The following is a 15,825-nucleotide window of genomic DNA, read 5'->3' on the forward strand; positions in this document are numbered from 1 at the left end:
GGCAGCGCGGTACCGGGCCCGGCTTGACGTCGGTCGTATTTCATTGGGAGTTCGGACGGACGCGCCGACTGGAAGGAAGGAAGGTCCTTGTGGAAACTTGGGGAAACATGCGGCGTCTCCTGCAAACTCTCCCCGAACTTACTGCGAGCTGAGAAGGAGAAGAGTCGAGGAGCGGAGAATGAACTGAGGAGGAAGAGGAGGAAGAGGAGGAGGAGGAGAGGAGCCGTTCACTCTCATTGATCCAGTATCGAGGTATTGATTCAGGCCTGGCTTTTAAAGAAAAAAAAAATTAGAATAATAACACAGCTGTTGTTGTTGTATTCATGAAGAAAAAGTGCTGATTTTAATCACAACACAGTGCTGCACGTGGGTGTTATTAACAGTGATGTCAGACTCCAAAATCAATAATCAATAATCAATAATTAAAAGTGTTATTGATCAGTGCTGTGCTGTCTAACAGGGCTCGTGACGTGATACAAGCTGCAGAGTTGTATCAAAAAGAAAAAACAAAAACAGGAACCAGTCTGAGCTTGTATAGTCTGAACCAACAGGCTGTGTGTGTGTGTGTGCGTGTGTGTGTGTGTGTGTGTGAGAGTCATCAGCTGTTGCCATGAGCACCAGTATCTCACCTCCCTCATGGGAAACCAGCCCTGCTACAGTTCAGGCCGAGGCGGCTGTAGTTGGTCTCACAGATAAAAATCAAGCGTCTCTGAGAACCTGACGCGAACTTGTGATCTCGTCTGAACTTGTGTCGTAACTTTAAATCCAGAGTTTGATTCGTTTCTCTGTTTCGCTTTAATGTCATGTTCTAATTAAGACGTAACGCAGTCGTCCGGTGCTGAAACAACGTCGATCGTTGTAATATGAGCTGATCAACAGAATCAATACATCCCTGACAAACATATCACACGTTTACCTGATTTAACTTAAAGTTTAAAACATCTGCGTTTTGAGTATTATTACTGTATTATGTCCATAATTAAAGATAAAAAATGTGAGATTTCTCATTGTGATTTTCCCTGAAGCTAAATTAACGTCTTCAAATTGCTTCTTTTTTGTCCAAAACCCAAAGACCCGTCACTTTCTGTCATAAATAACAAAGAAAAAACAGCAAATTGTCACATTTAAGATGCTTAATTAGGACAACTTTGACATTTTTGCTTTAAAAAAAGTGATTTAAATGACAAATCGATCATCGGAAAAAGATTGCAGTTCATTTTCTCTTCTTTTACGATCGACTAATCGATTAATCTGCTTCAAATCCGTGGAAACTCTCACGACAAACTAATGAGCCAACTTCTAAATCCTGGTACTGGATGGTTTATTACATCAGCGTCATCAATTTTATTGATTTGTTCTGATTAGATGAATCAGAAAAACCCAGTCTGGTTATTCTACACATTAAACGTCTTTCCAAAAGAAATGACAGTAAAGTTTCTTCTGATATCAGCAGATGGAGTTATACAGGAGTAAGAGGATAATCAGTGAATAATCAGAGAACAGACGGAACAGGTTCTGGTTCTGGTTCTGGTTCTGCTCTCTCTGGCCCGACCCGTCTTGTCGTCGCTCTTGACTGGTTTGATGATTCAGCTGTGAAGATTGTAAATGGTTAAGAAAGAAAACGACCTCCTCGGAGTTCAGCGCTCTCGCTCGCTCCACCAGATGGATGTGTTTCAGATCCCACTTACAGCCAAGTTGGCGAGTCCGACCCAAATGTGGTTTTGTGATCTACAGCGGGTCGGGCCGCTGATGGCACGCTTGTGGGAATTTGTGCCGACTCAGACATTTCTAAGCATCCAAGCACTGAAGTTGATCTCGCTGTATTGTCATGTTGTGTTGTTTATTTATTTATTTTTATCCCCCTCATGCAGTAAAGATGCAGCCGGCTTCTGCTGCGGTTCTGACTCTGCTGAGTGTTTTCTTCGGCCTCGGCTGCCTGTCGGCTCATCGGTCCAAACCCGACCAGAATGACAGGAACGCTCAGAGCGACGAGGCCGGAGAGAAGAAGAAGAACCAGCCGCACATCGTGTTCATCCTCATAGACGACCAGGTGAGCGAGAGAGAGATGCTGTAAATATCTCGTGAGGTCTCATTTAACTCCCAAAATCCAAAAAATTCAAACATATGATCACGTTTGATATGAAAAGATGATTTATTACACATTGTGCAGCATAAATCCAGCTGTCGGTGCTGATATCGCTCAAATTATGGGCTTCATCTTGTAAATTTAAAGTTTTTTATGGCGTGAAATTAGAAAAGAAAGTCAAAAATAACTACACATTTTAGTAAAACTGAAAAAAAGTCATCCAAATCAACATCAACGTCAAACATGAAAACCCTGATTAAACCACCAGTCGATCAATTGATCACAAACGTGTTAAAAGATCAGTTTATGGCCTTTTCTCTGAAGAGTCAAGACTGTTTCTAAAAATCGAAAATGCACTCATACAATAAAATAACCAGTTTAATTGTGGGGTTCAGTTTTGGCCTTCTCACACGAACTAAAAGCAGAATGTCTAATTAAAAAAGACACAAACCACAAAAACAAAACGCACATAAACAAAGTCGAGATGAACTGAAATTAAAGTGTGCGCACTTCCATCAATTGTCTCCGTCCTCGTTAAAAAACAACAAACCGCCGCTGTCGATGAACATCTGTGACTCAGAGGAGGCGACGGTTAAAAGTTATATCTGGTCGCCACTTTCCTGCCACACTCACATCTGTTTCCACTGGAGCTCAAGCAACAGGTGAACGAATGAAACGCACTGTTAGCTTGAGTCAAATGATGGTTTTCTATTAAAGGGCTATTCTGGTTTAAGTTTAATCCATGGTCTAACACACCGTGACACCGAGTAAAACCCCCCCAGAGATCAAGTTTTCCGACCGCTAGCTTATGTAGCTTTAGCAACCTCAGAAAAGACCACATGATAACAACACACTGCTGTCTAAGCCTCCAACCAAGAAACTGCCATCAAAAAGCCACAAATAATGTTCAGAACAGCACCAAACTTCAGCAACAGTACAAATAGAGTCCCAGCACATAGTTTGAGGCATCAAACATTTGCTAGCTTAGCCGGATTTCTATTGTAAAGCGAACACAACTTATCACTCTCCTGCTGCAGCTTCCTGTTGTGGGGAAGACCTGACGAGCCGATTACCGAGTGCAGTAGAGTTTCGCAGCTCGAGGATGAAAATGTACGATTATTACTCCATAGAAATGCAATCAAAGTTCATATGTGTCTTGCCTACCAGTTTATAACAGTTATTATTGAGAATGGACAGGGAAAAGAACGGAATTGAGCATTTCTAACTGCACTTGGTAATCGGCTCATCAGGTCTTCCCCCACAACGAGCACACTGCTGCAGGAGAGTGGTGAGTTGTGTTCACTTTTCAGTAGAAATCCAGCTAAGCTAGCAGATGTTTGATGCCTTGAACTATGTGTTGAGACGCTGTTTGTACTGTTGCTGAAGTTTGGTGCTGTTTTGAGCATTATTTGTGGCTTTTTGATGGCGGTTTCTTGGTTGGAGGCGTATACTGCAGTGTATTGTTATCGTTCTGAGGTTGCTAAAGCTACATAAGCTAGCAGTCAGAAAACTTGATCTCACAAAGGAGGGTTCTTACTTGGTGCCATGGATTAAACTTACGCCGGAATATCCCTTTAACATAAAACAGTTGTAGATGTTTTTTTGGGACTACTTTCCAAGAACCATATGAACGTCACTACAGATTGATTGATCTTCGTCTTTCTTCCTGACAACAGGGTTTCAACGACATCGGCTACCACAACCCGACCCTCAAGACTCCGACTCTGGACAAACTGGCGGCGGAGGGCGTGAAGCTGGAGAACTACTACGTTCAGCCCATCTGCACGCCGTCACGCAGCCAGCTGCTCACCGGCAGGTACAGAAGCGTCTTTATGTTTTGTTTTTCCATCATTTAAGTCTGTGTTCGTTGTTTTTTATCAGCAGTATTGATTCTGTTTGAGCACAGCTAATGATTACATTCAATTCTATTAGTTTATTGTTAACTTTTCAACAGTCCTCAGTCCAAAGATTTCAATTTACAGATGCTAAACAAAGACAAATAGCAATTAGCAACATTTTAGAAGCATTTTTCCTGAAAATGTGACTTAAATCAATTTTCTGATTATCAAAATTATCATTCAAATGAATAATTGATTAGCTGCAGTACCAATTCGTACTTTCTTGAGCCTTATTTTATCCCTTTGATTGTCAGATTATCATAAAAATGTGGATCAATATTTCTTTCAGCATGTTGTGATTATTATTAAGAAGTAAGATGAGACTTTATTGATCCTGAAGCGGCGAATTCATGTCGCAGAAGTGGAACCAGAACAGTTATCAGAGTCCGAGGCGGCTCCGGTTCAAATGAGGTGGCTGCTCTCTGAGTAATCTGATTATCGATTAGGCAACCTGGCGCTCTGAGAGAATGTAAACGAGTCGCAGGACCTGTGAGCCGTCAGTCCGTCTTATTTCCTCCAGATATCAGATCCACACGGGCCTCCAGCACTCCATCATCAGACCCAGCCAGCCGAGCTGCCTGCCGTCACACATGGACACTCTGCCCGAGAGGCTCCGCGAGGCCGGCTACGCCACGCACATGATCGGGAAGTGGCACCTGGGCTTCTACAGGTGAGACGGACGCTTCGCTCAAACGTCTCAGATTTCTATCATTTTGTTTTTGTTGTCAAGCTCAAAACAAACCAGTTTGTACAAGCACAAGACCAGATGTGTGCGTGACATCAGGAACATGGTGGGCAAGGAGCTGTTGTTGTTGTTCTGTGTCTGTGTTCTTGTATTTAATAGTCATGGATGCAAATATGTCATCCACAGACTCCTGATTGGAGGGAAAGTGTGTTCATCGTCATCCAGTGTCACAGCTTTCATTTACAACACAGCTGCACCGACACTTAAAAACGTTACTCGGTCTGAATGTTGATCTCAGCGTCACTTCACACATGTAGGAAACGTTCTTCAGCTGCATGTGTGAAAGTGGTTATCGAGAAGGAGATCCTTCAAATGTGGGAAAGTGACATAAAACTGACACGAATACTGTTGTGAATAACGATGTGGACGATGGAGGAAGAGAGTTTCAAACCCTGCCGACTTTTCCTACAATCAGATCGTTGGTTTTGATTGGTCGCGGTTGCAGCCGGACTCGGGCCTCGTCGTCTAATCCAGCACTGGAAAGCTTCGGGCGGTTTCAGGCGCTGTGGTCAAAAAAAAAGAAAAAAAAAAAAGAACATCCAGACACCAAGTCTGAGTCTTTAACCTCTAACTGACCCGCCAGTGTGTGGAGCGTTTATACAAACTGCTAACGGTCGAAAAACTCACATATCACATGCATATGTATAAATGTTTTTTATTCATGCTGAAGGCAGCCTGGGATGTTTTTGAGGACAGTTCAGATGTGTGGATCTCTGAGTTGCGTGAGCGTTTAGCACACATACGGCACGACACGCATTCCTGCTGATTTCACACTGTAGAACACAGAGACGTGCAGCAGAGCGAGAGCAAACATGATGTAAACAATGAAGGTTCAAAACATCAGCTTTGCAAACGTTTCCTCAAAGACACACAATAAAAAAAAAATAAAACAATGAGTGTAACCAGATTATACCTTTTGTAAGCTGCTTGTTTAGAACAGTGATTATATTTGTTTTGGTTTTTTTTCTCTCCAGGAAGGCCTGCCTGCCCACCAGGAAAGGTTTTGACAGTTTCTTCGGTTCTTTAACAGGAAGTGTGGATTATTACAGGTAAAAAAAAAAAAAAAGCATTTGATTTTGATGTTCGTCGCCCCCTGTTTTCCATTATCCGCGTCTACAGCTCTCCATCTGTCCTCAGTTACGGGTCCTGCGACGGCCCGGGGTTATGCGGGTACGATCTCCATGAAAACGAGGGCGTGGCGTGGGGCCAGGAAGGGAAATACTCGACCACGCTCTTCACACAGCGAGCTCGTAAGATCCTGGAGAGTCACGACCCCACGGAGAGGCCGCTGTTCCTGCTGCTCTCCCTCCAGGTATCAGAAAAATGTCAATAAAAAGCATATACGTAGGAAAAATATCTGGAAAAATGATTTGAGTTTGAGCCGCTCAAAATAAAGAAGGGACACGTTTTCAATTATAACATACAGGGAGAAAACTTCTAGTCTGAATAGTTTGAGGAAAATAGGTCAAACCCTCTCCAGGCCCGACATGTGTTTTGATGCTGCGATGGTTTACGTCGGGATGTGGAGACTCTGACATGTTGGAATAACAGCGAGGCCACATCAAAGTGTTTGTTTGTCTACGAGCATCAGAAACGTATTGAGACCGTTCTGCTCATATGGACCAGAACCGTGTCATATTGAAAGCAGGCCACACAGAACGACGGTTCAAACTCACGAGATTTTTTTTCATTGTTTTTTTTTTTTTTGCTGTTTGTTTATTGCTGAGTTTTCTGGGCAGCTGTGTTGATCCGATGTCACAGCTCTGGGATGGAAAGGTTTGTTGAAACGGAGCCCGATGCCCTGACAAGAAACAGCAAAAACAAAACAGAAGACTGGTTTTATTTGATTTTTTGTCTCTCTGCCCCCCTGCCAGGGAGGAAAAATCAAATAAACAGTCCTGATTTCAACTTCCAACTTCCAGCTTATGCACCAGCAGTATGTGTCGAAGTGGGTTTCCGGGTAGATGACGAGGCTGAGGAGCAAACTAACCCTAACCCTATTATGTAGATGACAACTGTGAACGTATTTCAAAATAAAAGCATCTTCCTTGAATCAACATAGCTGATTATATCATAATATCTTAAAGCATACAAGTGGAGTTTTGGCCATTTCTAACACCTGTTGTGTATTTTACTTTGAAACTGCACTGTATATTTCTTTAAAGGGACAGCTCACCAACAAATCAAATCAATTCACTACATATTTTTCCTCTTAGCTTACTTAGATTTGTTTGGATTTATCAAGGGTGTGAGTTTGGGAGATGACGGCCAGAGAGATTTCTGCCTTCTTTCACATGTAATGGAACTGGACAACATTTGGCTCGTGGTGCTCAAAAGCAGCAGCAACAACAAAAAACTTGACAACGACGTCTCTCTGCAGAAACCACGACCCAGTTACTAAAGATAATCCAGAGACATTAGTGTGAGTAGTTTCATGTAGGAGCGACGTTTCTTTTCTTATCACCCAGCAGAAGAAAGCGCTCTTCTACTCCTGGACGACGGCGTCATGAGCTGCGTTTGTACAGAGCCTAATATTCTGATTATAATCGGCTTAAAATCCCAGACAGAATGAAAAAATGCTCCGTATAAACACCTCAGTCAGAATAAACAGGCCCAAACCGAACCCGGTAGCTGAGAGGTCCTTTTTCATAAGTGATACAACCTGATTACTTCCTGGCTGTATTTCATCCGTCTTCTAACTCAAACAGTTTGTTTTTAGCTAGAAACTCTGAGAGAACTGAGCGCAGACGACGACAGACAGATAGAGATCCATCTTTGAGACAGGGAGTTGATCAAACACGCTCCAAAAGAGATAAAAAAAAATACCTACAAGGAAGAGGAACGCATGACTTAACATGACTTCTGTGTTCGACACGCAGCTGTTTTAGTTACATCTGTTGTTGAATATCAACACTAGACTCTGTTGATCCCATCACATGGAAACAGTCGCAAGAAATCTTCAATCAGGATGAAGAAATGTTGTCCCTGTGAACATGTTCACATCCCACACTGTCGTCTGATAGAAAGTGGAACTGCTCACAACAATGTCTGAAGACTGTCTTGAGTAAGCAGGTCATGATTCCTGGAGAGAGACGCAGACATCCCTACGGCCGGTCTCTGCAAATCTGAGCAGCTCACAGCAAAACAGTCGAGCTGGATGAACAGATCTCAGTCGCTGTGTAAATGTTCGTCCTGCAGGCGGTTCACACGCCTCTACAGACTCCCAAGTCCTACATCTACCCTTACCGAGACATGGTGAACGTCGCCAGGAGGAAGTTCGCCGCCATGGTGTCCACGGTGGACGAGGCGGTCCGAAACGTCACCTACGCCCTGAGAAAGTACGGATACTACCGGAACAGCGTCATCGTCTACTCCACCGACAACGGGGCGCAGCCGTTCACCGGGGGGAGCAACTGGCCGCTGCGAGGCCGAAAGGTAGAAATGACTCAGTTTTACTGCTGACAGTCAAACTCAAGTTACTAAATTCTCTGATTCAAGCTTCTTAAATGTGAATATTTTTTGGTTTCCTTCCTGCTCTGTGACAGTAAACTGAATATCTTTGGCTTGCGGACAAAACAAGACATTTGGAGGATGTCGTCTCAGGCTTTTTGGAAACACTGATCAAAATGTTTCAGCATTTTCTGACATTGTTAGTTGCAGTTTGTAAGAGAGATGATTTTTGAGTTTCATGCCCAAATGGCCAGATACTGGAGCTTTGGGATGGCAGCCGACGGGACCTACGATCCCAAGAAGTCTTTCACAAGTTGGAATGAGACTCAAAAAATAGAGGCTCTCAGTTAATTGTACCTAAACATCCCGACTGTGTCTCCAGGGAACGTACTGGGAAGGTGGAGTCCGCGGAGTGGCGTTTGTCCACAGCCCGCTGTTGAGACGCAGGAGACGAGTCTCCACAGCTCTGCTGCACATCACCGACTGGTTCCCCACTCTGGTGGGCCTGGCCGGGGGAAACATCAGCCGGGTCAGTGGAACTTAACTCTGTCAGGAAAACACACGTAGTGATTTCTTTCCTTTATTAGCAGGTTAGCTTTGTGTTTTGTTGCATGTTTGTCTCTGATAGTGAAAACAGGACAGTGAAGCTCAAACAGTATAAAAAGAAATCACTGAACATTTAATCGTTCTGTAAAACGGACCGGATTTTAAGATGTGTTTCTCCCCTCGGCCACCCAAGCTACTGATATGAGCTATGACTTCAGGAAGACGCTGGATTAAGGTTCCATTTGTTTTCCTTGTTGTTCAGCCAAAAACTTGACTCTGCCAGAGTTTACTTTACGTTGAGCCGGCCCGCTGAGTGTCTCCCACTGATTATAAATTAATGCAAACATTTATTTGTCGTCACGATGAACGTGGGTCCATCTGCGTGAATCATCTCAGACTCTGCTGAAGTTCAGGTCGCAGTGCTACCGTAAAACTGTCTTAATTCTCCATCGTGCAGATTCATGTGCTCTTGACCTCTTATGATAAGTGCACCACTATTTTCTAACGGCGGCCACAAAGACGCTTTGTGTTTTAGTTCAGACAGATTCATTTTACCGGCGTGTCGGTGAAGTCTGTGCACAGCTCCCAGAGTGCTTTGTTGGCTCGGTGCGCGAGTAGTTTTCTGCTGCCAAGGCAGATAAGAAAGGTCGAGCTTGGCTACGATCAAAAAGATCCAACTAATCCAGAAACTCGATAGCGACTAATACCAGAGAAAATGTATTAATATTTAATCCTGTGAGGTAAATTTTACGAGTATTTGTCCTGGAAACATTAATGCAGGAAACACGTGGACAGCAGACCTCAGAGTGACCTCGTCTTTGTAGTTTCTGTGATGAATTTGTTGTATTTACGTTGATCTCAGAGTCACGGCCTCGATGGTTTTGATGTTTGGCCCGCCATCAGTGAAGGGAAGGACTCGCCTCGTCAGGAGATCCTGCACAACATCGACCCTCTGCACAAACCTGCACAGACCATGAGCTGGGAGGCCAACAGACAGAGAGCAGCAGGTGACTGACAACATGAAAATGAAGCAAAGTTACTGGGAGCCAAAGTCAAAGGTTGTGTGGAGTCAATGTTTGATTTGATTATGAGCCGATGAGACACTGACGTACTTCTCACTTGATTTATTACCTCAGTTAACAGTTTAGGAATGAGATTATGGTCTTAAGTGCAAGTTTCAAGTGTTCATTTAGTAAATTACTGGTTCCAATTAGAGTCAAATAAACGATGAAGCGCAGCGTGGTGACACGTCGCTACAAAAGCGTGTCCTCAGGGTCTCAGTCAGATTTTATCAGGATAGAAAATCCAAGACGGCGACGGCCAAACTCCTGAAATTGATGGTTTTAAACGGTCATCCACAATCCAGTGGGCGACATCACAGCGGCTTTACTCTTGGGATAAAACAGAAGTTCAGATAAAAAGGAAACACGGTGAAGAGAGATGTAAGGAAGGACGACATGTAAGCAGGATTTTGTACGCGAGCTGGAGGATCTCACGAGTCTTCGCTCTGTATTTCTCTTTCTTGTGTGTTTTTCTTTACATGTCAGGAAACAAACCAGAAGGCCCGGCCTTCAAGAAACCGAAGAAGAAGAAGGCCCCGAGGCTGCAACCGCAGCAGAAGTCAGAGTTCAAGTTAAAGACCAGCAAGAAGTCGAAGCCAAAACTTAAATCCAAGCCTCCTCCGAAACTGAAGGTTAATCCTCTCCAGAAATCTAAACTAAAACCCAAACTCAAGACCAGAAACTTCCCTCAGAACCAGAAACTGACACATTACAAGCCATTCCTGATGTCCAGCGGTGCTCCGTCAGCGTCGGGAACCTCCCGCCCAAAATCCTTGAAGCCTCAGGTCCAACAGAGAGCAAAGTCGAAATCCAGACGGACCACATCCCAGAAACAGAACCTGTCCCGGTCTAGACCACCTCAACCCAAATCCAAGAGACAGCTTAAATTACTCTTAAAGTCAAAGTCCAGACAGACATTTTCCAAATACCAAAACACGTCCCAGTCCGGGACGCTGCTGCCCAGAACTCATCACACGCCCCAGTTCCGGCTCCAGTTGTTCCAGCCGGTCTGGGACACGTCGGTCCAGGCTGCCATCAGAGTCGGAGACTGGAAGCTGCTGACAGGAGACCCAGGCCACGGAGACTGGGTCCCCCAACAGGTACCGCAGCACATTTAGACCCATTTTAATACAATTATTTTTTTACTCTAAATCAATAAATAACAGTAAATGTTGATCCTCAGGTTCTCTCCACTTTCCCCGGTTCCTGGTGGAACCTTGAACGATCCGTCGCGTCCTTCCACAAACCCTCCACCCACAGAAACGTCTGGCTGTTCAACATCACAGCCGACCCGTGCGAGCGGCGGGACCTGTCAGACCAGAGGCCAGATGTGGTCCAACAGCTGCTGGCCCGACTCGCCTACTACAACCAAACAGCTGTGCCGGTTTATTTCCCCCCCGACGACCCTCGAGCCAACCCCAACCAGCACGACGGGGCCTGGGTGCCCTGGGTGGACGAAGAGGAGGACGAGGAGGGAAAATATCAGGGAGTGTACAAGAAAGGTCGGAACAGCCGGAAGAAGAAGAAGAAGAAAAAGTGCCGCGTGTGCAAGCTGCAGACTTTCTTCCTGAAACTGAACACCAGGATGATGTCCAACCGGATCTGAGGCGACAGTCGGACACGTTCTGACAATGTTGTGTGTTGTTTTTAATCGTTACGTCGTCGCTTCCTGGATCGAGTGAAGCATCGCGAAGAACAGGTGAGTTGGCTCCTCCTCGCTCAGATGAAGCGAAACTCTCTAAAAATACTCTCTACAACACGTCTTTTCACAGGCTGGAATCAAGAACCGGATCCAGTTGAGTAAAAAATTCTCTGATCTTGCGTCTACGCTGCTGGAAACTTTCAACAAGGAGGAGTCACGGTGGAGAGGAAGATACGAGGAGCGATGGCGACAGTGCTGGTTGTAATGTCTGTGAACTTATCATTCAAGTTTAAGGGTGGAGAACATCTTCTTTTTACGCAACGCGAGCTTCCAGGAACGCCACGTGTTTGACGCCGTGTAAACATCCCGTGTTTTAATAAAATCAGCACCAACGCAGGCCGGCTGAGCAGAGTTGTTTAAAACAAATGCTGTGCTTTGGGCCACAGCCACCGTGACTCACCCGTCAATGTGTTCGGACTCAAGAGATAAGAAAACAGCTGCATCGGTGCGGGAAAAAAACCTTTTAATCCCACCAGAAAATTGATCTGGAATCAGTCAGGGAATCGATTAAAAAAGTACAGATTAGCGTTAGAGTTGATAATTGCATCTTGTTCATTCCTCTCCTTATTTTCTACGTGTTCTTTTAAAAATCATGTTAATTTTTTTAGATTCAAAAGCATTTCTATGTCATTTATAATAAGTTGGTTCACTCAAATCAAATCATATTTAATCACTCGTCCCTGTGATATCTGGTCACGCGGGTACTGTAGTTTCTCTAACAGTGGTTGTACTTTGTTTCCAAATAAAAACTGTTGTTGTTGAGATAAATGCAGCCATAATAAATTCATACTTGGGCTGAAAACATTTGAAAATCTCAACACAAGAATGTGAAAGTGAGCAGGATAATGTTTCTTTTTTTTGTAAATTTGTGTGAATTGACCCTTTAACTTGTTGTCTGTTCTGGTGATAAGCTGGTTTTCAAACCGCTCGTCTTCACTGTTTTGATTACTGTTACTGTCACATGATTTACTGTGTGTGATTTTACAAACTGTGTGTCGACTGTTTACCTATAATTAGAATCTGACAGAGTTCTGACCCGACAGGACCGACACCGTGTGGCAGTAAAGTGTTTTTTGATTATTTTGACACTGTAAATGATTTTACTATGTTTCTGTAACTTCGAGCACGATGGAGCAGAGAGCCATTGTTTTATAAAGAGTCTGTGTGAAGTGATGAACACAGATTTAATGTGTTTACACCAACAAATCATCCGTTAACGTCCCAGATCTTTGTTTTGAAGCAGATGTTTACTTTTTACAGTGAAAGTGTTTGTTCATGATTATTATTTCTATAATTATATTACTGTTTTCGTCTCTTGATTTAAGGAGGTTTTAATATTTTGACATTTTCAGGGACACGTCCCAGTGAATGATTCTCGATGTGCTGTTTTTTTTTCTTTTCTGTATCACTGTGGCTGACAGACGTTTGGATGACGTGGCTGTTTGAACGTATCGTCGGCGTCAAACACATGTTGACTTTTAATTCAATGTTTGTGATTTTAAAGGTATCGTGACGTAGAAACTGAGATTGGCTTGTCTTTATTGTTCGTGAGGCTTTTCTAGGTGCTTTGTAAACACAGTGAAAGCATTAAAAAGCAACGATCAACAGAGAAATGCACACAGGATTCAGAAACTGCGCCGTTAAACGAGCCGTTAGGACTTCCGTGAGGTCGTGATGTCACAACTGTTCCGTCGCCGCCACTAGACGGCCATTTTCCTCTGACGTCACACTCAGGATGGGACGTTACAGAGTGGTTCTGCTGTGTTCCAGTCCAACTAACCGTTATCATTCAACATCTAACTGATCAGCAACTTAAAGATGGACGGTGAAAACGTGGCTACGTATTGTTCTGTATGTTAGCTAACGTTTGAAAGCTAATATTAGCATTCAACCGCATCCTTGCTAACATTACTTTGTGATTACGCTAAGAGTTCGTTGCGATACGAGTCCTAAATTAATCCTGAGGAATATCAGCACACATCTTGGACACATTTATTGAAGCCTGGAAGTGAAACACACTGGACCAGACAATAATGTAAGCTAGGGAGTGGCTGAATGCTAACGGAAGCTAACTGGATAATATTCATCAAATATGTTGTTTCATCTTGAAATTTGTCCCGACGCACCTCCAGAGTTTCACTGTCGTCATCTTATAAGTTGTTGAATAATCTTGAAAGTGATGAAATTACAACAGTTTGTCAGAATGCGTACACCAGCATTCGTGATGTCAGAGGAAAATGAAAACCTGTGACATTATTTCTGCTCTGGTTCTGTAACGATCCCTCGGTCCAAGACCCACCAGCCCCCTTTATCTGCTTTAACTAGACACCTAAATGCGCCTGATTTTGTTGAATCAAGGTTCGAGTATTATTCCCAAAGAAATGAACACAAATGTCAGAAAATCCTGCAAGAAAATAGTTTTTGGATCCATCTAATAATTCCCCTTTTTTTTTTTTTTTTTAAATTCAGATCCTCACAACTTAATGCAGTTTATCGTGGGCCGAGACTCGGAGGTCCGTTCAGTAGCAGCTTCCTTCTCCCTCCACTCGTCGCATCGCAGAAAGCGTTTTACCCGCATTAGAAAAACGTCTTTGAAGTGAGATGTTGGGTTTTCTCCGTCTGAGCAGGACACCTTACCTCTAAATATTTCAGTCTTGTTTGCTCAACATCCGGCACCACGACAGTCTGAGCGTGCAGCCGGGCGGCCCCGAGGGAGCGCTTGATTTCTCCGCCCTGAGTAAATAAAGGTCAAATAAAATTTACTGTGCCTCTGTCCTCTTTATGTTGACTGGATAGAACACACCATTCATAAAAGCAGCTCCGGTATGCGTGTTTCTGTTGGAAGTATTTGAAGTATTTTCCAGGTCAAGTCACAAATCTTCAGGAGTCATTTACGGGCATTTAATGTCTCTGAAAGCTGGTTGAGTTGAATGAAGTCAGTTCACTGCAAAGATTCACTAAACCTGCACAAAGCCTCGTAGAGCTGCAACCATCAGTCGATTACTCAGTCAGGCGAACTAATGTAAAGATTTACTGGTTCTCTTCATCATTTATTATAATAAATGAGGACAAAAGATGCAATTTGAAGGTGAAACTTTTGGTTCCAGGAGCATTTTCAGAGATTAAGATCGAGTAATTGAGAAAATAATCAGCAGATTGATGTATAATAACAGTAATCATTAGTTGCAGCTAAGTTGTTTTGGTATTCTACCGTTTCCAAACTCGAGACTTAAATGGTTTTGCTTCCATATCTTAAGTAAGTCAAATATCACAGGAATCAAGTCAAAACCAAGTAATAATCCTCGTTAAATGACTGAAAGGTCAAAGTCAGACGAGTCTTAAATCCAGTGATGTAAAAAGTATAAACAAGTCAAAGTTGAGTTCAAAGTAAAGATGTTGTGTTAAAATGTTACTCAGGCAAAAGTTAAAGTCACTCAAAAAGAAAGAAGAAGTGTTAAAGTATCTGATATCAAATGTAATTAAGTACGAAAGTAAGGCAAAGTTTTAAAAACGTGTAAAATATTTCCATGTATGTTTTTACTCTCTACTATGTGCTGATCGATTATCGGATGTTTGGCCTTTTCTGATTTTACCTGGAAACATTTTCTGATTTAACTCTGATGCAGCATGTGAAAAGTAACGAGCAGCTGAAGTTATTTTAATCGATGTAGTGAATATTTTACTCTGAAATGTAGCAGAGTGGAAGTTTAAAGCACCACAAAACGGAAACAATCATACCTCAGAACTGTAAATCAGTATAGTACTTCAGTAAATGTACTCAGTTACATTTCATCACTGCTCTGATTGTTCTGGATTCATATTTATATTCAGTGTTAGAAGAGAAAGAAGAATGTGTTGCATCAAGTGTCTCGGATCAGAACCTCAGTGCAAGTTCTGGGTTTAACCACCAGGTGGAGCCAGAGATTAACAATGAAAAAGGATTTTCCATGCTTGCCATCGTCTTCCTCCTTCACACTGTTTCCACTGAACAATAATTGAATTTGCAGCTTCAGACACACGTGTGAGATTATGTAATCCTCCGGGATTAAACATGTCATGACTCTGGAGGTAGTGTGGAGAATGAAACGTATAGCTGATGTATATGAAGTTTGCTGGTTCAGAGAACGGACGCATCCTGTAATAAAACACATTCATGAATCGGTTGTGAAATGTTGCAGATGAAAAGTACAAACTACTTTTGATTAAAGAAAAGAAAACACATTAAATTTATGTTCTTTAACCGAAAACTCAAACTTTTTTTCTGATTTCTCATTTCCTTTGTTGACTTTGACACAAACTCTCTCTGAGCTTCAGCGGCTGCGAAGCCAGAAAACATT

General features: G+C 43.0%; 1 protein-coding gene across 6 annotated transcripts; it reads left to right on the plus strand.

Moving 5' to 3' along the window:
• The first annotated feature begins 109 nt into the window (after window positions 1-109).
• LOC119011564 (arylsulfatase I-like) lies at window positions 110-14,250 on the plus strand. Of its 6 annotated transcripts, XM_037084789.1 has the most exons (13): window positions 110-252; window positions 1,872-2,050; window positions 3,763-3,902; window positions 4,505-4,654; window positions 5,704-5,778; window positions 5,867-6,041; window positions 7,928-8,164; window positions 8,562-8,708; window positions 9,588-9,732; window positions 10,273-10,886; window positions 10,970-11,485; window positions 11,559-13,329; window positions 13,958-14,250. In XM_037084789.1, the coding sequence occupies exons 2-11, from the start codon at window positions 1,877-1,879 to the stop codon at window positions 11,390-11,392; spliced, it is 2,280 nt and encodes a 759-aa protein (XP_036940684.1). In that variant the 5' UTR covers window positions 110-252; window positions 1,872-1,876; the 3' UTR covers window positions 11,393-11,485; window positions 11,559-13,329; window positions 13,958-14,250. The 6 variants fall into 6 exon arrangements, with proteins under 6 accessions (XP_036940684.1, XP_036940681.1, XP_036940682.1 ...); XM_037084786.1 differs by having other exon boundaries at window positions 10,970-13,523; XM_037084787.1 differs by having other exon boundaries at window positions 10,970-13,523; window positions 13,978-14,250.
• The last annotated feature ends 1,575 nt before the right edge of the window (window positions 14,251-15,825 follow it).

This window comes from Acanthopagrus latus, chromosome 21 (genome assembly GCF_904848185.1).
Source record: "Acanthopagrus latus isolate v.2019 chromosome 21, fAcaLat1.1, whole genome shotgun sequence".
Lineage (NCBI taxonomy): Eukaryota > Metazoa > Chordata > Actinopteri > Spariformes > Sparidae > Acanthopagrus > Acanthopagrus latus.

Bases quoted from the DNA above. Each gene is read 5' to 3' on its own strand.
- LOC119011564 (XM_037084786.1), top strand. From the start codon at position 1,877: ATGCAGCCGGCTTCTGCTGCGGTTCTGACTCTGCTGAGTGTTTTCTTC. The intron at 2,051-3,762 runs GTGAGCGAGAGA...TCCTGACAACAG, and splicing joins TCATCCTCATAGACGACCAG to GGTTTCAACGACATCGGCTA. The intron at 4,655-5,703 runs GTGAGACGGACG...TTTTCTCTCCAG, and splicing joins TGGCACCTGGGCTTCTACAG to GAAGGCCTGCCTGCCCACCA.